The following is a 22,000-nucleotide window of genomic DNA, read 5'->3' on the forward strand; positions in this document are numbered from 1 at the left end:
CTCTGATGTCTCCATCTGCTCTCAACTTGAAAATATTCCATGGGCTGTGATTTTGAACAGAAAATGGGAATGCATCACTGGAAGTAAAAGGAATAAACCATCATAGTAACTCCTTTCTTGAGACATCCCTCAGAGTTTGCACTTCTTTGATCCTCTGATCCTCTATGGTGTGACAGATGATTTCTTGAGGAAAAAAAAAGTGCAGAAAGTACCAGAAGAGGAAAAACTCCCCACCTGCATGTCCCATTTCACACAGCAGCAATCCCAGATGCACTGGAAATGTTGAGTTTCCTACCACGTAACTCTCATTTTATATTGCTATGCAATTTATTTTTAGCCTATTTCAATGCTTTGGAGAGTTGTGCTGCTCCTTTCCAGCTGATTAGAGTTATTCCTAAGTGGCTCTTAGCAAGCATGGAAATGGGAGTGAAAGGGATGAAGTACATGTCAGCTGAGCAGCCCAGACAGTAAAATATTATGAATTAAAAATTCCTTATTCAGAGATAAGTATGCAGACAGGCTTACATTCTCTACGAGCTCTAGACACAGGCTTGCTTTTTTTTTTTTAATTTGAATAATTTTGTTTGATGCTTTGGCTTTATGCTGCCCTCAAACCCTCGACAAATGATGAAATTATTATCATGGAATCCTTTATTTTACTCTTCCTTCAAACCAGACCTGCACCATTATTTGAGAAATGGGTTGGTAGACTCAGTGCTCCCGAGGATTTCTAACAAATACTCCTGCTGGAGTAAGAAATCTCTATTGCTTCTTGCTCAGAAGATGAAGACTGAAAGAAGGAAAGGCCTTTGAAGGCACCTTTGGCCAGGGAGCACACCCTGCAGGTTGTGTGGGAAGCAGATGGCTCCCTCCCATAGCCAGCCTGCAGATAAAAACAGCTCTCCAGTCACCTCTGCCTCCCCCTTTCCATTATTATTGAGTGATGATTCATTCCAGAGCCTTTTCCCAAACTGCTGTTTGTCATCACTGGGAGCACAAATGCCTCGCTCAGCAAAGCTAAAGTGCAGAAACTTGCTGAGGTTCATTCTTTGAATTTCCATCACTTGAGACAAAAAAGTGGGGTTGATTTACATCCTCAGCTACAGAGAGTTGTCAGAATTAGTTGATTATTACTGCACCAAGCTTTGTGGGCTGGCTTGCCAGCACCTCACATCTAGTTCTTTGCATAGATTTTTTTTCTTTTTTTTTTTTTTTTGGTTGCAGTATAGTTTTCCCCCTGATTGATGGAGGAGAATGCAGTTTAAGCAAAAATATGGTATATGGCATATTCTTGATCTTTCTAAAGGATAAATCAGACACAGAGGATCTTTGTGTACGATCACTGTGTTGTCATCCATTCCCAATTTTCTTTAATGATAGATCTGTCCATGAGAAACATTATGTGGCAGAAAATCACTCCTCAAAAGATGAAATTGTTCAGAATCCCATGAGCCAGGTAGTTGGCTGTGCAAAACACAGAAGCAAGGCAGGAAAGAGTATTTCAGAGGTCAGAGCTTTGGAGACATCCCTCAAGGCAGGGGGACTGACTGAACAGGGCCTGACCTGTCAGCTTGGGCTCTGGGTACCAGGCTTACAATGGGATCCCACCTTCAGAGCCTGACTGGGATAATATAATAAATATAATATAATATAATATAATATAATATAATATAATATAATATAATATAATATAATATAATATAATATAATATAATATAATATAATATATATATATCATAACAAGTGTAATAGTCATCCCTTGAGCTATCAACCCATTTGAAATGGCTGCTTTTGCATCTGCATCACAGCACAGTTTTTCAACTACATGTGAGGCAATCTTGCCTTTCCAATTTGATTTTCATCTGGCTTTATATTCTCTTGGCCATATTGAGTCCAGCCTGCACTGTGGAGTCAGAACATATTTCCCAGCTCTCAGAACTTCTTACTCCTTACACTACTGCCATGACAGGGTTTGTGATTAACTCTCCCAACAAAAATATCTTTCCCTCACATATATAAATTTCTTTTATACCGCCTCCATTTAGTCCTTCCAGCTGCAGCAATGTTTTGTCCTTAACTGTTGCTGCTCACGCCAAACAGTTCAAGCTGTGCAATAATTCTGTCACAGGTACACAGGCACCTTCTACTCAAGGTGAAATCTTGTGGAAGGAGAATTTATCAAAATTTGTTATCAAAACCCTTGAGGTGCTCATTTGGTGAGATACCATCTCTTCTGTCTCATTGAAACCCACTTATTTCTAATGGTTTCCAAAGTTATTTCTGCATAGAATTTTTCAGAGTTCTAATAATCACCACAACATTTCTATTTATTCTTCAATTGTCTTTCTAGCTAAAAATTAGCTAGAACTGATCATAACAAATCAGGAATAATTTGTTAAAAAGGATTTTGCTAATCTGGGTCATTTATAAAAGGTGGGCCATTTAGGCTGGATGAAAAGGGGTTTTTTATCTGTTTTTTGTCCCTCCACTGCTGTGTTTAACACAGAATCATAGAATCAGTTATATGGGATAAGGCACTGGTTTTACATATGGATATCTATTATGTCCAGACTGCATATTTGGGAAACTAAGACTCCTGTCCTTCTGGAAGGCCAGTACAGATGTCAGCTCCTCAATCCACAGTAAAGCATCTTTCCTTCTTGCAGGAAGGCAAATCCATTTTCTAGCAGCCTGGCTGGCTCAACTGCCTGGGAAGGTGTTGTGCTAATTATAAAAAGGGATGGTGGAAATGAGGAACAAATCTGGTTTTACTGAATGCACGGGGCGTTAAAAACTAAGAATGTGGAAAACAGAAAATTCTCTGCTTCAGAAAAAGCAAAAGGATGCATTTTAATAACACAGCTTGGACTTGTTTGGTAACTTCTGGGATCGAGAGGGAATGCTGGACAAGGATTGCTGCAGTTTCTGCTTTTAACACCTGCGCACAGTTACATAGGTAAAAAAGAAATTGCAAGGGAGCTCTGAAATTCCTGCATAATCTGTCTCTGTTTTCAAGCTGTTGGAAACTCAGGAATAAGGGATACCAAACAAAAGCACAGGCACTGTGCTCAGGAAGGGACTGGAGGTGGTACTCAGCCTGGGTGAGTCTCAGTGATCACTGAGGGCACAGAATCACACAGAATCACAGAATGACTGGGTTGGAAGAGATATTAAAGATCATTGAGTCCAACCCATGTCCTGACACCTCAACTGAACCATGGCACCAAGTGCCACATCCAGCCGTCTCCTAAACTCATCCAGGGATGGTGCCTCCACCACCTCCTGGGGCAGGCCATTCCAGTACTTTATCACTCTTTCCATAAAAAACTTTTTCCTAATATCCAACCCTTGGTGCAGCTTGAGACTGTGTCCTCTGGTTCTGTCAGTGCTGCTTGGAGAAAGAGACCAACCCCACCTGACCACAGCCACCTTTCAGGGAGCTGTAGGGAGTGATAAGGTCAGCCCTGAGTCTCCTTTTCTCCAGGCTGAGCACCCCCAGCTCCCTCAGTGGTTCCTCACAGGGTTTGTGTTCCCAGCCCCCCTCCAGCCTCGTTGCCTCCTCTGGACACGCTCCAGCGTCTCAATGTCCTTCCCAAACTGAGGGGCCAGAGCTGGACACAGCACTCGAGGTGTGCCCTCACCAGTGCTGAGCACAGGGGAAAGGACAACCTCCCTGCTCCTGCTGGCCACACTGTTCCTGAGACAGGCCTTTCCTGACACAAATATCCCATGCCTCTGTGCCACCTTGGAGAGGAAAAGGCAGCGTGGAGTCTGGCAGAGCCTGCTGTGACACTAGAGGTCAGCATGGGCACAGCTCCATGGGCAGAGCAGGGCCGGGAATGTGCCCTGCCAGTGCTGCCCCCGGGACTGGCACAGCCCCCGGGACTGGCACAGATTTGATCCTTGCCTGGAAAGAGGAGAACTGCTCATGGTCACTGCAGCCACGTGCCTGCATCAGACCTAATCTGAAATAAACTCCCAGCACTCCTACAGCTACTAATAAGGTGGATCCCAAGGGCACAGGATAGAAAAAGGCACGAAGGAGGCTATGGAATGAAAACTCACCCTATGAAAATTTTAAAAATGAGGCTGGAACTTAAGGAAAGGTGCACTGAGGAGGCCAAGAGTTGAAAGACAGCAAGAATCTCTCAGACATGCTGAGTCTGCCTTTATATCAGTATTATTGGTAAAATCTAGGAGTTCTCCAGGCACTTTAGGGAGGGAGGAACAATAAATGATAAAGTTGGAATGTAGCTAAAGATAACTTCAGCCTGAAAATGAATACTTCACCTCAGTTGTGGCCAATCAGATAGCCCTGAATTCTGAAAGATATGGAGCATAAAATCACAAGTGTAATAGAAAGCATTTATGTAGTAAGTCTCTCAAGTTCATGTAATACCTTATGATGGAAGAAAAGCAAACAGAAACATCTAAATTAAAGCAGGAGAAACATTTTTTCAACTTACCCAGAACATTTTAGAAAAAAAAAAAAACAAACAACAAAAAAATTTTAACATATTTTAGAATAGAAAGACATTTCAAAATGGAATTGGCTCATTACTGAATAACACAAGATAACTGTCAATGAAGAAAGAGTAAATATGTGACATTTGTATTCTCTGTTTGAGCAGGTAAAATGCAAGATGATGTGCCAACCTCATCTGAAGGACTATTTCTACTCTCAGAAGAATTCTGCAGAATGTTAAAAACTGACTACAAAATGCCAAAAACTGGCAGTTTTTAAAACGAGGTAGCACGAAAGTCTTGTTTGTAAAAGATTTTCTGCAGGCAAAAGAATTTAGCAGACCACAATAATGATTTTCTTTTCTTTGTTGTTGTTTTTTTTTTTCCATTGGATCTCAAAATATCAAGGGAACTTTAAACTGGAAAGCAGCAGGTCCTGTGCTGGTGCCATTAAAGGGCAAATGAGATAACCTGGATAATTGGGAGCCCATCGACCTGGCATCGACCCTAGCAAAATAATGGAGCAATTCCTACAAGTCTCAATTAATGGAGGATAAAAGAAAGGAAGTAGAATTAATGCCAGTCAATATGATTTTCTTTGGAAAACAGAACCTGCCAAGCTGGCATGGTATCTTTGAAGAGAACACAGGAACCAGGTGCTGCTCTGTCCTGCCCACTTCCAGAGAACAGTTGGGATTGCAATAAAGTTCCCTAAAAATGGAACTTTCCTTAGAAGGGAGATTATACATCAGCCTGACATGAAACACCTGCCCAGCAGTTTTACTGGGCCTGGAGTGTTTAATTGGAGTTTGTTTTTTCCAAGAACTATTCCTCTTTCCTTCACTCATGGTGTGCAAATGACAAGCCTCTATTAAACACAATTGTTCAAACTTAATGGCAAAGGGAAGCTGCTGGAAGAAATGTTCCTAAATCTTGTTGAGGGGAAAGAACTGTTGCTGTGGTGCTGGTATGGAAAAAGCTGAGTCTGAGCTTCATTTCCTCCACATTTAAATGATCTACTTTCTAAATCATTATCATAAGAAGTTCTGCTGCTTTGCAAAGACCATGATGCAAATTCTTGCAAGAGGCACAAGTTTGTGATGTTTCTCAGCTGATGTTCTTTCAGCAATCCCAACAGACCTAATTTAATTTCTAATCATTTCACCATGCCTAACACATTTTTCTAAATTACTTCTTCATTTTTACTCAGAGGGAATACTGGCTGATTTTTGCTTATAAAGCTTTTCCCTTTCATTCCCATTGTTTCCTATGCAGAGGGAATGCACAGAGCAATTCTGTGATCAGCTGCTTTCACTCCATGCCATATTTCAATAATAATATGGCACATACTGTGCATTCCATATATTTCATTTCCCTCCCAGCTCCAACCTCTATCGCATTACTCACAGAAGCACTGAACCTCATTCTGGGTGCAGGACATTTTTTGAGACAGCCCAGCAAAATATAGGAGTGCACAAGTTCACTGCCAGAGAAAATGTGTCCCTTTTGTTCCTATTTAATTACATTTTCATCCTTTTTAGAGTAGAAGAATGGCATATTTAAAGCCTTAAGCTATGTTAACATTATTATTCCCACTGTACCATAAGCAAACAGGAAAACAATCAGAAAGAAGGCAATAGTTATAAATTACAGTAAATGTCTGGTGCTTTGCCAGACACATGGCATAAGTCTTCATAATTTCATGTCAGAAAATTTGTAACATGCTTCTGTTTATATTCTTTTCTTGCTTCCAGCCTTCATAATCCTTTTGTTCCTCTTGTGACAATTCTTTTCTTAATTTTTGTGTTCCTTTGAATGACCAAAGACATTCTTGCTCAAAAAACAATCATCATCTATTAAGACAATCCTGTCACATACTGAATTTACCTCCTGAAGAAACTCTCGAGGAAGTCTTTAAGGATTTGTAACAAACAGTTTTGGTTACTCTCTCTTCAAAATCACTAAAAAGATGCAAAACTTCTTCCTTATCTTAAACTTCACTTCATGCCCTCAGAACTTTCTACAGATCTGGAAACAAATGGACAGCTCAAATTTAATGCAGGGTTACTGTTCCTACACAGGGCAAGTCCAGCCTCAATCTTCCTTTTGTTTAATACATTTCCATCTCTAAATTCTGACTTTTCTCAAGCCCTTTGAAGAGCTACAGAGCTGTTCTCCCTCTATTCTCAGAGCCTGGATCCATTCTCTCTAAATATTAGATCTGGTTTTCCCTCCTCCTCTTTTCCCCTCTCAAAAGGGAGATAGAAAAGGAAGCACAACCTCTCCACATAGGGAAAAAAAAAAAGAGAAAAGTATACCTTGCAGTTTATAATGACATGCATAAAAGAAAAACATCTGTAAATGAATGATACAATGCATAAATTTTAGTGTATCATCTGTGCAATGCCAGAAGTTCTTAATCAATACAACAGAGATCTAAAAACACATCAATAGATGATTTCAAACTTCATACACTCCTGGAGAACATTAATTATATTCTCAGAGCTCATTTATAATGAGCTTTTAATTAGAGAGGATGTCCTCACATCTTAATTCTTAAAAGCAGAGCAATGATGAGATGGTAGGTAATTCTTAAAATAACCTGCTTTAATGTAGATTTCATTTTCTTTTATTATACCAGGACTATAAAGGCTCCTTGCTTAAAGTTACTTGTGGCAATATACGTGTGTGATAAAGGAGGATTCCATTTCCTTTGTCATCAGTAGGGATGGGTATGGGATATCCCACTAAAGGATGCCTCCTCTAGCATTCAGGGAAAGGTCAACATGGCTGTGAGCAAGAGCTAAATGCATTGTATGACTCCCTCAGACTGGGAGATGACTGGCCAGGTTTTCTTCCCTTATTTATTTATTAGACATTCTTCCACTCTTTAGAAAATAAAAACCAACATAATCCTATATAAAATATCTGCATACAGCTCTGTGTAAAGGCTTTGGTACTTCCCAGCATTGTTCCTCTGGAGAAAGTCTCTTTGCTTGGACAGTAAAATCCAATCAATAAACCTACCTGCATTTTTTAGTTCCGCAGCTCAGCTTTATCCAATTCTCCCATTTCTAGCAGTGCACAAAGGCCCTGATGTGTCTGTTGGGCCAGACACGTGGCATCTGTCACATTAGGGTTCAACAGGGGCTTGATGTGATTACCTGGTTTGCTTTCATTCGGTTTGCACTGAACTTCTTCCACACACTCTGCAGGAAACCAGCCGATATGTCCCCGGGTGCTGCCTTCCCAGAATCCACCTTCTCCGATGCTCAGCACTGAACAGGGCAGACACAGGCAGCGTTACACTTTGCCTCCTCACACAAATACACAATTCTTGCTTTACACCTTCAGTAATCCCTGGTAACTAGCAAACACTGTGCAATAACTAATGCTGGTACCCCCAAAATGGGCACAGAATAACCTTCAAGCAGGACCCTCCCTACTCAGTCTTTGTAACCACTCCCCAATTTTTTTTATTTACCACAAGTTTCCCTGGCCTTCACACAATTGTTTCCATTTTCAGTGTTCTCACTGCTGGATTAATCAAGGATAAATATATGGTAATACCACTACCAAAAAAAACAGTGTCTTGTCTGCTGAAATGAAGTGCTGAACCGATTGTAAAATTGCACCCACACTGAAATGGATTTTAATAATACATATTTTGATATCTCCTGTTTTTCCTAAGGAAACATGTTATTTGACTTAGTAGGTAGCTCCAGGGATTTGCAATGCAGGTTGAGTAGTATGATTTAAGGGTTTGAATACACAGCAAACACTTGAACCTCCCATAGGTGAAATCTACAATAGAGATGCCTTTTGAAACATTTCAATGATCTTTCTCTCTATAGAAGAAAACAACAATATGGAGGAGAATGATTTGTCAATAGGAGAGGAGGCTTTTATCTGGCACTTCTAAGTATCTTGATATTAACTCTAGGACTCAGAAAGGATTGTGACAAAAGCCTGCAGAGCAAGAATTGTATAAGTAAGCAACTGGAGGTGAATTATGGTGATGAAAGGACCCTAAATACTTGCTATGGGGTTTAAATTAGTATTATAGAAGTTCCTGCAAACCACTGTATGTTTACTATATATTAGAGGACTATAAATGTACTGTTAGAAAGATGCTGTACATTAATATTGAGACAAAGGTGATACCTCAACAAAACCAGGTTGATTGGGAATATGGATCAGACACACAGCACAGGTGCTCAGAGCTTCCCAAAATCAGCCCAGCTCCATCCACTGAGTGCCAGCTCAGCCCCAGCTGCCCTTGCTGAAAACCAAGGCTAACCAGCCCAAATCCATCTCTCTGCTGAGGAATTCCAGTACCTGGGATCCTGCCTCTGCAGGGTATTTCAGTGCACAGGGACATAAAAGGAGGGCTGCTTTGGTGGTCTCCAACACCAGCACTTCTGGCACTGTTAAAACCTTGCCAGACTTTAAAACCCTGGTCCCTGCCTGGCTGCAATTGAACTCAGGATCAGTGCAGCTGCTGTGACTGAGGGGCACTGAAGCTGAACTTGATTTGCACTAGTACAGAGCAGGATGAAAATTAAATTAATCAGAGCCCCAGAAAAAAGCAAAAAGAAATAAATCTTAGTAATGTGAAAGCAGTTTAGTTGGAGACACCAGGAGCTGTAAAACTTCATTTGAAAGTAAATGTTTACCAGGGTTTTATTAATGCAATACTCAGCTATTTGTGGTATCACTTACAGAGCATGGCCATCTATTAACAGAGACATTTGACAGCAAAATGTTTATAAATATGTCACTTTTAAGCCTTTTAATGTAGTATATTCCAAGAGACAGATGCCATGAACTGCATATTTCCACACCACCACAGTAAGAAGTACATACTAAGTCCCAGGAAACATCCATTAAGGAAAAGTCCTACACCTGGATGGGTCCCAAATGCACAATTTGTCAAGCACTTTTCTGACATATATGAGAAAACCTATAACCTATAACTCCTATAAACCCAGGAAGTTATGAGATACTGGGGGAGGGCACTGAGCTTAGATGACAACAAAACTCTACACTGAAAATTGAGCTGAATTAAAAAATGTTTGCATGTCTTTTTTTAAAAAATATAAACATGGGGCAAAATTAATGAAAAAATATGCTACTGTATTCCAGGTGTTGTTAAAAATATTTAAAGCCTGTGCACATTAACTAACACACATTGTCCATCTAATAATTCAGTGTTACGTAAAACATCACCCATCCAATATAAATGGGGAATTCAGCAGCTTCCAATACATTTTTAACAATGTAACATCTGCTCACATAAGAAAGCATTTCTTAGATATGAGATAAGGAACCAGGAAAACTTAATAACCTACATGTACATATTAGAATCATTGTAGAATGCAATGTACAGTGGTTTAATTTCTGTCATAAAAGAGAGTGTAGGACTCCAGCCAAAAGAAATTTCCAAATGTGAGACAGTGAGACTCCTATTGCCAGTAATTAGCTGCCTTTTTTTTTTTTTTTTTTTTTTCTTTTTTTTTTTTTTTTTCTTTTTCTTGGGAGGAGTTTACAGCACTGAATCTCAGTCCTGGATTTCACTCCACAAACTCATGGAGTGATTTCATGTGTTTATGGCAGTAGCAGCTGATGCAAATCAACACTTTTGGGAAATAAAATTTGCCTTGGAACACTGTCTGTGAGTGCAGGGTGAAAAGGGATTCCTACAGAGCAAAACCAGACCCACTTTAGCCCATTATTATATGAATTATTGAGAATTAGCCATCACTAATAGCCAGAGCAAAGGAAAAACACGTGTAGTCCTGCCTGAAGACATAACATCCATGGAAAAGCAGTGGAAGGGTGAAATGAGTGCTGCTGGAATGCAGGCAGCCCTCAGCATTCTGGGAAAAACCTCCTGCTGGGGGCCGGGAGAAGCAGGAAAAGCCTGCTGGAGCTGCAAGAGGCACAAAGATGACACAGAGCAAATGAGGGACAGCCCTGGCTTCAGCTGATGTGCAGAGACAGTTAAATTGCTGTGGATATGAGGGACAAGCTCATATTCCAATGCAGAAGTTGAGCCCTAGATGGTTCTGCATCCCCTAAAACCTTGAAATGATCTTCTTCCCCCTCACGTGGTGCCATTAATAAGAAATTCTGCACATGAGCCAAGGCTATAATAAAGTATAGATCTATAAAAACTGGCAACACTTCACTCACTCCAAAGTGGGGAACTTAAAGGATAAATAGAAAAATGTAATTTATCTATTGTACCCATGAATGGTTTTTTTAGAATGAGGTCTTCATTTCTATCTTTACTCTCCCAACAGTGTTTAAGAGATTCACTGTAACAGATAATTTGTTACCAGCAAGAGATTTTCTAATCAATCTTTTTCCTGCTGAAGGACAAAACAATGGTAAATGAAAGGACAACTTTCCCTAAATTAATAATAAGGCTTTCTAATTTCCAGTGGTTTTCACTTTTCTTTTGGTAAAATCAAAAGGTGTGGTTGCTATGGCAAAAGCAGGTCAGATGCTCTTCACACACAACCTGAATTACAAAAAGAATCTGATGTTGTAAGAGTGAAATAAAGGTTCTTGTAACATCAGGTATCTTGAGACATCTTTTCACAAAAAAAGTGTGGTTTAAAAGAGGAGTTGTGTCCAATTATATGAACAAAACTGCAAAGCAAAATTGGATAAGCACCAAACAAGTGGGTAACAGGAAACCATGGATAGGCAGGTGACAATCAGGGGCTTCTATTTTATTGTTTTTAAAGCATTATACTTAAAATCAGCAAGATTCTGCCAGAAAATTTAATATATAGAATATTTTACAATATTATATATTATAAAATTATTAGACTAGAGCATAGAATGCTTTGTCTCTTGCAAATTGAAGTCTATTGGAAATGTATCTATTGCAATTGATATTAATATAGTATACTAATCTCAAACAGATTAATTACTCAATGTGCCATCAAAATCACTTTAATCAAAAGAACACAGAATTTGTATCCTCCCACATTACAGCTCCCTGCATGCCCCAACAAGAAATGAAAGTTATGGTGACTACTATTTCTAAATTCCTTGTGATATTGAAATGCCCAGGAGCAAATTCTTCCAGGCAGCCTTATTTGCAAAAATGTCAAGGAAATTTAAAGCCAAATTCAGGCCAATGTCTTTACAGCTGTTACAGCCTGTACCTAAAATGTCTTTGTAATATCTAAATCAATTTTTAGTGCTTGGATAAACTTCATTCTTCTTTATTGGGAAAATAAATAATCATATGGATTGGGAACGAGAGACCATATTCTGGGAAAAAAGAACATTTCTGCAACCAGCAGAAAAAAAAAAAAAGAAAACTCAACAGAATGAAAATAAAGTATAAAGTCAGAAATCCATTGAAAAAAAAAAAAAAAAAAGAATGAACAGCTGAACCAGCCTGTGCTTATGTAAAAACTCTGGGTTTGTGTCCCGAGGTAAAATTTGTCTCAATCTTCTTTGAAATACAGGAGATTTTTAATTTCTAACTGGTAGAGACCTAACTTTTTTCTCCCAGAAATAATTAACATTGTGATTTAGGCTTTTCCCTTGCTGAAATGTCTATTGTCTGACATAAATTTTCAGAATTATTTGTCTTTGGCAGGAGAGCTTCCAAATGACAGACAATCTATGCAGGAATACTTATTGGAGGCTGTGGTGTCTCATCCCTGGATGTGTCCAAAGGCAGGGATTGGGACTGGATGACCCTTAAGGTCCATCCCAACCCCTAAAAGCATCCTAGGATTCTGTGATTCTTTGATGAAAACAGACTTTACGTACAACATAAATGAAGGTCAGCACGAGTTATAACTTAATCACGCTCTCAGTTAAAAACAGGGATTTTTCTGACTCTGTTCCTCTGCCCCTCCTGGTTCCTGACAGCAATCCCTCCCTCCCTCCCTCAGTGAGGGATGCTGAGCTGGATCTGGCTGTTTTGTCTCCTGGGCAGGCTGGTTCTGGCTCTCAAATATGTCATCGAGGGAGCCTGACAGAACCTGGGGTCAGAGCAGCAGCGTGGGGAGGAGCTCAGTGCCCCTCACCCTGCTGCCAGGCACAGGGGGCTTCCAGCACCCACACAGACCTTCCTGGGCACTCCACCCACAGCCTGGAAGGGCAGGCTCCTGTATCTGCAGTTATTGATTCTGGCTAATTGACCCGGGCAGTCACACTGGGCTGTGGCCCTACAGACATTTCTTGTGGTGGAGAAGGAAATGCAGCAGTTCCTTCCTAGCTTGAGTTATGGGAGGTGACCAAATTAGGGAGATAACACAGAGATCCTGACTTAAAACACCTCTTCACCTTTTCTCACCTCTGCTTTCCCAGGAAAGAAACAGTGCAAACAAGCACTTCAGGAGAAGAACCTCAGGGTGAGAAGATGACTGGGGCTACTAACAGAGCAACCACCCTCTACGTCAAACCTACAAATACAATAAGCTGCACATAATCCTCTAAATCTGAGGAAATATGGCTCAGTTGAAATAGAACTGAGCTGTGCTGTTCAACATTTGGCCCTCTGTGGGAGCTTTTTCCCCTTACCATAAAGTTTCTATGAAGATCACCTTTTCCCTGTTTTTTACGTGTCTGTGAAATAGTTTTGAGATAATGAGGGAGAGATGAAAACAGTGTGAGAAATCAATCTGCACTGATTTGGGTTTTGGTCAGAAATCACACATTGCAAAAATCCACCCTCTGATTCCCAGCTCTGTTGAGGAAGGTGCAGTCAGAGTCAAGTTTGCCCTTCTTCACAGTGATGCCCAAACTTGAAATCAGGGGAATTCAGAGAGACTTGATGGAGAAGGGGCCCCAAGCCAAGCTAGATGCAGAGCCTGGAGTGTTGTGCTGCACCACACTGATGCACTCACAGCTCCTCTCTGACTCCTGGTGCTCCTGTCCCCTGAATATTCCAGGCCAGTTGCTGACTACTCAAGAAAGGATGTGTTAAACTAGCCAAGCACGATGACAGGGGATTTGTGGGTGCTTTTGCCTCCTGATCCCTTTCCATGGCCTCTGACAGCAAAGGGAACTCTCCCGCTGGAGCAGGAACAAGGCCGGGTCTTTGTTACATTTTGACAGCACCACTCTGTCCTGCTCTTCAGGCACAAGCAGCTTGAAGGAATGAGTTAGGATAGGACCTGTGATGAGCCATAGTTTATCATGTTAGGAGCTGAAATCAAACCATTCAAGTCAGGAGACAGAAAGGAAGCGAAACAGACCAGTGAACCTGGGTAAGATTAGTATTCTGTTTCACATTCATTTCATCCTTCATGTCAAAGAGCAGCTGAACAATACCTTGCAAACCTCTTAGGTTCAATTTTGCTGCCACACTTACCCACACAAGGTACAAAATGCTCTTGAAGAAACAGAACAGCCTTTCTGAGGCTCTTCCCTTCCCGGTATTTTGTTTACTAATCTAACAAGTGCAAAAGCTCAGGAGACCAACTTTCCTCCTGCCCACAAGCACTGTCTGTTGGCAATATCTTTGAGCACAGCAGGGGTTTAATAATCTTTCTTTTTCAAAATGACTTACAAGTGGATTTCACAAGAAATGAAAATGTTAGCGATATATTTGGATTGCCCTGCTGGCTGAGATCACGCTGAAATAAAAACAGAGTCACCAGGGTCAATATTTCTGCTGCACAGAGCTACTGACTTCCTGCCCAGAGCAGATGCTTGAGCTGCTGCTGCTGAGTGACTCCTGCTCCTCTGACCCCGAGGAATGGAGCTGAGAGCTGCTTTTGGGCTTACCACAACCCTGCTGTGATGTCCCTGCACCAGAGGTATCTCAGAGGGCTCATGGAAGTCTGTTGGAGCATATTTGAGATACTGAAATAACTCCCTGGTTTTCCATACAATGGGCACTAGAAAAAGCTGAGAGAGCTGTGGCAGGGCAGCCTGGAAAGAAGAAGGATCTGGGGAGATCATAAAAAACAAAGCTGTGAGCAGGGTGAGACTTCAAATGCTCTCAAAGTATTTTAATCGGGTGGGTTTTTTCTTTCTAAATCAGTGAAGGATAGTTCATGTGTGTTTTAGATATGTTTTATCATAACCCAGACTCTGAAAATAATTCTGATTTTTTTATTTTTGAAGTGACCAGAGCCTGTCTGCACCTGGAACTCAGACTTGTTACCTTCCCAAAAACCATCTCTATTGCTTTATCTTCATGGACAAGAAAACTGCTAATTTGCTCACAAAGAATCTTTTGAGCATTGCATTCTGAGTTTTGCTATCAAAGAGACCACTTAATTTCCAGTGCAAGAATTCAATTTAGGAACACAAAAGCTGATTCAAATTAATTTTGCAGATATTTTATACATGTTTGTGTGCATTTGGATTGTGGCAGATTTATTGCTATGGACTTTCAGATAAAGAAGGAAGAAAGAAAAAAATATACAATAGCAAAATATTAGAAGTGTTTCAGTGAGGAATCAAACTAGATCTCCTTTATTTATGTGAAAACATAAGATTAGGGCAATTCTGGTATAAATAAAGATATCAGATTTATTTTTGCAAGCAGCCATGGCTCCTCTCTCATGAGTGGCAGACACACAAATGATGTCAGTGTGTATGACTAACAACTAAAAATACAGCAGGTATTTTTGTACAGGCTACGTAATATCCTATGAATACAAGACCATTTTGTTTAGTTTACATTCCTTTGAACCTTGCCCATTCACAGATTTCTCTGAGCAGTTTCCTTGTATCACACACTGTGAACTATTGTCACTGATGCACTTCTACCAGTTTTAGAGAGAAAAAAAACCCAAACCCTGCTTCATCTCCATTTGATGAAAACATCTGATTTTTCATCAAGAGTTTAGGAATTCATCCGTCTCTGTGACCCTTCTAATTCTGCCAAGTTAAAAAAGAAAATCCATAAAAACATTTCCCAAGTAATCCCTTTCTCTAATATGTTGTTCTGGGTTTTTATCCCTGCAATAAATGCCTTGCTACATCTTTGCTGTGATTAGTCTCATGGGATGTACTCGTGATGAGCATCTCCCCGGGGTCAGCCTGAACACAGGGCACAATCTCTCTGCCAGCGCCAGGCCACGTTTGAATTCCCCAAAACAATCCAAAAGCCAGGACTTGGGCATCAGTGTCCACACAGAGCAGTGCAGTCACCAAGCTGGCAGAGGAGAGGGGCCAAGACAAAGCTTTTCCATTCCTCAGTGAGGATAAGATGTTTCCAAAGTGAAGGAAAAATTGAATTCCATGGGGTTTAATATTCTCCCATTTCCTCCAAGTACTGCACAGAGCAAGTTGCTAAACCCCAAACAGGCTGAGCCATGGTCTTGCTAAGTCTGTAAAACACAGAAAATACATCCAGTACCAAGAATTCATGCTCAGGAAGAGGAAAAAATGCAGGATCTCCTAATAGTCAGCAGTTCTGGCACTCCCACAGCACTGAGGACTCTGAGTTCTACTGCCTGTGCTTTTGGAGGATGGAGAGGGAGCCCATCCTGCTCACATGGAGTAATTTTTTTTAAACATCACAGAATCCTGGAATAGTTTAGGTTGGGAGGGACCTTCAAGATCATCTTGTTCCAGCCTTTTCCCAGTGAAAGGGTAACCTTCCACTATCCCAGATTGCTCCAAGCTCTGTCCAACCTGGCCTTGGACACCTCTAGGCATGAGGCAGTCACAGCTTCTCTGGGCCACCCGTGCTGGGGCTTCACTCCCTCTCAGGGAAGAATTTCTTCCTCAAATCTAGTCTAAATCTACCATCTTTCAGTTCAAAGCCATAGCTCCTTGTCCTATCACTACACTTATTGTCTAGCAATAATTACATTTTCACTGAAATAGGGACGGGAATCCAGATTTAATTGGACCTGGGTTTTTGGCACAAAAAGTTCGAGCAGCTTCTTGGATACTGTTACACAACAGAGACCTCTTTAAAGCACCACTGTCTTTTCCCTGCACTCTTTGTTCTCTCCATGACCTTGCCGTGTTCATTCTGACATATTTTTTTTGCTGCAGCTGAGGAACCATTGACATGGTAACACGAAATAGGATTTGATCTTGTTCTGGAAGTTTTCCCTTTGATTAGCTCTGGGAGCCTGTCACACACTGTTCCAGCCCTGCCATGCAAACAGCCTTAAATTACATTTCACAAGGTTTCATCCTTGGGAGCAACACTGACAATCCCTGTGAACACTTGTTCTTTCCCCAAACCCTCCCCAAAAGCAGGCTGACACCTATAGAAACCTCGCCAGACTTTGCTGCAGCAAAGTTCTCTAAAATGCTTCAAAACAAATGGACCTGCAAAAACTCTGCCAGATTTCAAGTCAATGTGCAAATCAGATTCTTGAAGCTGAAAAAATAATCCCTGCAGGAATGATTTGATGTAGAATGGGAACATCCCCCTTTTAATGGCAGTAATAATTAATGTGTTACTTTCAATAAACTTATATTTTTCCCACAAAGAAAAAACCCCAGCCATAACTGCATTTTTTATTTCAGCATTTAGAGTGCCCCCTAAAATCATTGGTCTCCATTTAGGCTACACCATTTTATGAAAACATGAAAAGTAGACTAATTCCTTCCTGCAATGTTTTCCAGTGACTGTTACTGTAACTTAGAACCAAGGGCTCCTGAATTAATTTTTCAAAACCAATAAACATTTCATTGAAATTTAAATCCTTTATTCTGGGATTATTTTTGCATATAATAGTCTAAAAACCTAAGGAAAACCACCTGCCAGATAAGGAATGCCTCTAAAATATTCAGCATTCCAGGCAACCTGTTGCAGTGCTTCCTCTTTTGCCAGGAAACACAATTTCCGTCTTGTCTTTTCCCAGAACTGCCCAGAGTTGTCTTATTCTGGTGAGAAGATCTTGTGTGGTTGTTATTCCGTCCTCTACATAAACAGAATATTCCTGCATCCTTAAATCCAACAGGACAATTGAACATCTCTGTGTCCAACACCTGCCCTGGAGCAGCCACTCATTCCTTGTCCACTGGCACCTGCCCGACCTCTAAGAACACTGAGTGGAGAAAGTTATTTAGTACCCCCAAAATCTCATCCTAGTTCTTGTGCACCATGAGATCATAATCACTGCTTCCTACCTGATCAGGGAACAGCCTTGAGAACTGCAAAATTATCTTCTCAGCCCTACAGACTCTAAGTTTAACCTTCTCCCTTCATCCTTGCATTTAAAATTAACTTTGCATGTTTTACCTTTAAGTGTAGCACCCTTCAAATTTCTGTCTTACACCTTCTGAGGGCTGGAGTTAACAGAAATTATTAAACTCAAAAATGCTTCAGAATCAGTACATCCAAAAATAAAAATGCAAAAATACCTTCTAATGGCTCCCTATTTTTTTTTTCCAGCTACTGTTTGCAGGCTCAAGGGAGGAGGTATTTGAAGTCTTCCTTTGTGAGATAAGTAGTTGCCTTTGCAAGAAAATTTGCAGCTGCTTAACACTTTTATTTAGGACACTGAATTTATTCCCTTTTGTTTGATTTCCATAATTGTTGTTTGATTTGTATGGGTCCAATACAAAGTCTCTTTTATTCTGTTTTACCTGGTGGTGCAAAACCACAGCCTCACACCTCACTCTGGGGAAGGTGAGTCCTGTACACCCTATCTCCCTTTTTTTCAGCTGTATCTGGATGTATTGACTGCCTTCAAAGCAATAATAAAGCTTGGCCTTCATTTAAACCTGGTCTTAGCATGTAATTGCAGTAGTAAACAGAAATTTCACATGCACCGCCATGCTCCTCCAAAATTATATTTACAGGAGGTTCTCCCTACCCACTTATCCTAAGTCCCATGAGGGGATATTTTCTACTTAACCATTAAATGTTCCTGGAGGAAAGGGCAGAGCTGACCTTACCCCCATTCCCTTCCTGAGCCTTTTAGATAGCTGACAGGTTTACAACCCCTTAAAGCCCTGGAGCAGGGCCTCTGGAATGGCTCCAGCAGCAAATTCCGTGCCCTGGGTAAGAGAAAATGGTGCTATTATTGCACAGAGTTGTGAGTTGAGAGTTTGTGGCAGCACTTTGAAGGCAGTTAAAGTGGCAGCTAAATATGCATTGGTTACAAAACAGAACCAGAAGCAAAATATCCTGCAAAGAAACAAATGCATAAAAGCACTTTCACCATACAGATTATTTCCACCCGTGTAAAAGAGAATTTTTACATAAAATTCCCACCTAGCAGGAGAAAAGGTTTATTCCAAATGAATTAGGTGCTCACCTTTGACTCTATCTCCTTTGTGCAGGTGAATTTCCCCTTCCCCTTGAGGTTGATATGGCTTTACAACAATAAAAAGTCTCCCAGGGACAGCACTGTAGAGCTTCCTTTTGGGACCCTGATAATCCAAGGCAGACAGAGTATCTTTGTTGGCACTGGGACTGTAAACGGCACTGGAAATTGAAATGAAAAATCATTAACAGCTTATTCAAAAGGGGGAACGTTAATCATTTACCATCACATTAGCAAGATTAAATTAAGCAGTGAATAACAAAACTGCCTCCCAGTAAGACATCAAACCCTGCAGAAAAAAAACCAAACAGGAGCTTTTAAGGGTTGAAATCTTTCAGTATGAATCATGATCAATATTCACCTGACCATAATGGCCTAGAACAGAAAACACACAACATTAAAGCTTTTAGTTTTTCCACAATTTAAACTTGCACATTCCTAGGCCCTAATTAAATTCAAAATTTATATGCCCATCATACATTCCCAGCATGTCAATTTGTCAGAGGGACTTGAAAATGTCTGTATTTACAATTCTTGGGAATGGGTATCTTTGTAACACAGAGTGAACAAGTGAGATCACTGAATTATTAACTAAATGGACTGAATAATCAAGTTACTTCATCACTCCAAGGCCCAAGGTTAAATTTAGATCTGCACAAAGCCTGGTACTTGTGGTTAACATTTTCCAAATTATCATTTCTTCTGGATGGCAATCACCAGCTCATTCAGTGACTCCAGAATGTGCCCAGGAGAGCCGCAGGTCACCACCAACTCACAGTCATGGTGTATAAAAAAGGAATTGTTGAAAGGTGGTGAACAATGCATAAGATCACTCTTAAACCTGTGGGAAAATGAGTGAACTGCCAAAAAGATACGAAAAGAGAAAGAGGCAAATACTAAAGGGTGGGAAACCTATAGGATAGATCATAACAAACTAGCAATACACTAGCAGTCAACTTCAAAAAAACCCCAAAGCATAAAAACTTGCAGTCTTAACCAAAGTCTAGAAAAGGAAAATATTCATGAGAGGGAGTAATATTAATAGAGTTTGATAGGGAAAAGTTAGGCTACCAAAGGAAGAAGGGTGATTTAGTGGTGGTTTGGCATTATAACACTCTGCTTGCCTTCATGTAAGAAAGTATCTCTAACTGCTTTAAGCAAAATGAAATACAAGGGCTGGGGTCTGCTGAGTTTTCACCTTTTTTTTTTTTTCAACCAGTCTCCTACCAAAATGGGAGCCAGTAAGTCAATAGGTACAGAAGTCTGATAAAAACCCACACCTATTGGATCTTTCCTATCAGGAACACTCCTGTTTTCCTGCAGTAACCTCTTCACCATTTGGAATTACATGCCCCTTTCACCTTGTTTTGTTCTATTACTGGGAAGGGATGCTGCTAATGGTAAGCCCCACTCAGGAGTTTAAAAGGGAGCTCTGCTTGCATGTCTGTGATGGAGTTTGCACCAGAAACCTCAGCCAACTCTCACAGTTGTTTAAAGAAAGCCTGGAAAAGATGACATTCAGATTTCAGTTCTTTTGCTCCATTCCTTTTTCCTTATAAGTGGAGGAACAGTCATCACCATAAAAAAAAAAATCTAGATCTATAAACTATAGCTACACATCTGATTTCCACTTGTATCAAGCTGTGTTTCTGCCTAGTCTGGTGGCAGCTATTCCCAGTGTTATCTCCCAGCATCTACTTTAACTATGAGCACAGAAGATACATTCATTTTCTCCTTCACTGAAAGAGAAAAGGGAAATGGCACATTAAACCCACACAAGGAATGCAGAACTTCTTAGGCAACAGACTCACTAATGGAAATCAGGGCTGCAACGTGGGGTGCAGGACTTTTTAAAAAGAGATCTTTCCTCTCCCTTGCTTGTCCCCAGCGTGGGCTCCAAGCCCAGCAAGTGCCATGCCAGGAAGGAGCAGGAGGAGGATGCAGAGATTTCAAGAGAGGTGTAGACATGTTTCCCTCTCAGCCAGAAGAAGGTGGCCATCCTTGGCAGCTCAGCCCTCACTGAGGCTGTGTTGGCACCTCATTCACTGATTTCTGTGGGGTATGTTCCACACAAAGCCTGTCCCTTTCTTTTCATTCCCAGCTTCCCCCCTCCCAACCACTTTGCTGTGAAGAGCAACAGCCTTGTGAGAATCAAGAAAAGTTTGGTTTGAAAGGGACCCTTAAGACCACCCAGTGCCACCCCCTGCCATGGGCAGGGACACCTTCCACTGGACCAGGTTTTTCCAGTTTTTCCAGCCTGGCCTTGGACATTTCCAGGAATGGGGCAGCCACAGCTTCTCTGGGAAGTCTGTTCCAGTGACTCACCACCCTCTCAGGAAGGAATTTCTTCCTAATATCCAATCTAAATCTCTACTCTTTCAGTTTGAGAAGACAGAGCACCTGAGCCACACGGGCTGCAAAGGTCACATGAACCCCTTCCAGCATGGCTTTCCAGCACCTCTCCACAGCACAAATCCCACAGACCTCATTAACCCCTTGTCACAGTCTGACCTTCTCCATCCCCGTGCCCCTTCTGGCTGCTCCTGCTCCACAACCCAACCTCCTGCTCTGTCAGAAAGGACTTTTCCATCCCAGGGGAGCAACAGCTTCGTGGTAACTGTTATTATTTGCAAATAATAAGCAGAGACAGCAACAGTTCCCACATTTAGCTAACAGTAAGTAGGTGGTCATGCAGTTAAACAAAATCTGTGAGGAAAGTGTCATATAAGGTGCCATTCCTGACTGCAAAATAGGCCTGTGGCAAGAAAAGGCATTATTTGCAGGAAGAATTATATATATCAATCCATTTAGTTGTCTTTAAATTTAGAGAGCCTCCAGCTCTCTTCTCAGTACTTGTATGTACTCTGGACTTCTCTGAAACAAGTCTTGGTGGCACAGAGGGAGCTGGGTAGCAGCTTCAGCAGCTGTGCTGCTGATGCACTAAGAGGAAGACCAAAATTTTATATCCACAAACTCTCAGGCATTACATTGGTTCCCATTGTCACCTGAGCAACTTTTCAGAAAGGGAAGAGGAAAGTGGTTGAACAAAGTCAAAGCAAGTAAATGTTTGCTTAATAAAAAAAAAATATTTCTAATTGTTACCCCCAGCTGAAGCTGAAAGGATTGTTTATACCTCTAGAATTTGAAGTGTGTTATCCCAGGAACATTGATGAAAATGCATTTTTATCCCATGCAGCTAAAATAATCACTGACTCTAAGGTAGAACCTCCCTCTCTCGTGGCATCAGCAGAATCCAGAGGAACAGAAGAACACTCATTCTCTGAAAAGAACCTTACAATCTCCTCACT

The 22,000-nt window shown here is 40.9% G+C and overlaps 1 protein-coding gene across 8 annotated transcripts in view; it reads right to left on the reverse strand.

Annotated features, from left to right (window-relative positions):
* SHANK2 (SH3 and multiple ankyrin repeat domains 2) overlaps window positions 1–22,000 on the reverse strand; it is a 250,193-nt gene that overhangs the window by 156,964 nt on the left and 71,229 nt on the right. For all 8 annotated transcript variants that reach the window (XM_077179594.1, XM_077179592.1, XM_077179591.1 and 5 more), the window contains 2 exons: window positions 18,684–18,853; window positions 7,629–7,742 (listed from right to left, as the gene is read on the reverse strand). In XM_077179594.1, the coding sequence (XP_077035709.1) occupies window positions 7,629–7,742; window positions 18,684–18,853 (284 nt within the window). The remainder of the gene's footprint in view (window positions 1–7,628; window positions 7,743–18,683; window positions 18,854–22,000) is intronic.

The sequence above is a fragment of the Agelaius phoeniceus genome, chromosome 6 (genome assembly GCF_051311805.1).
Source record: "Agelaius phoeniceus isolate bAgePho1 chromosome 6, bAgePho1.hap1, whole genome shotgun sequence".
NCBI lineage: Eukaryota > Metazoa > Chordata > Aves > Passeriformes > Icteridae > Agelaius > Agelaius phoeniceus.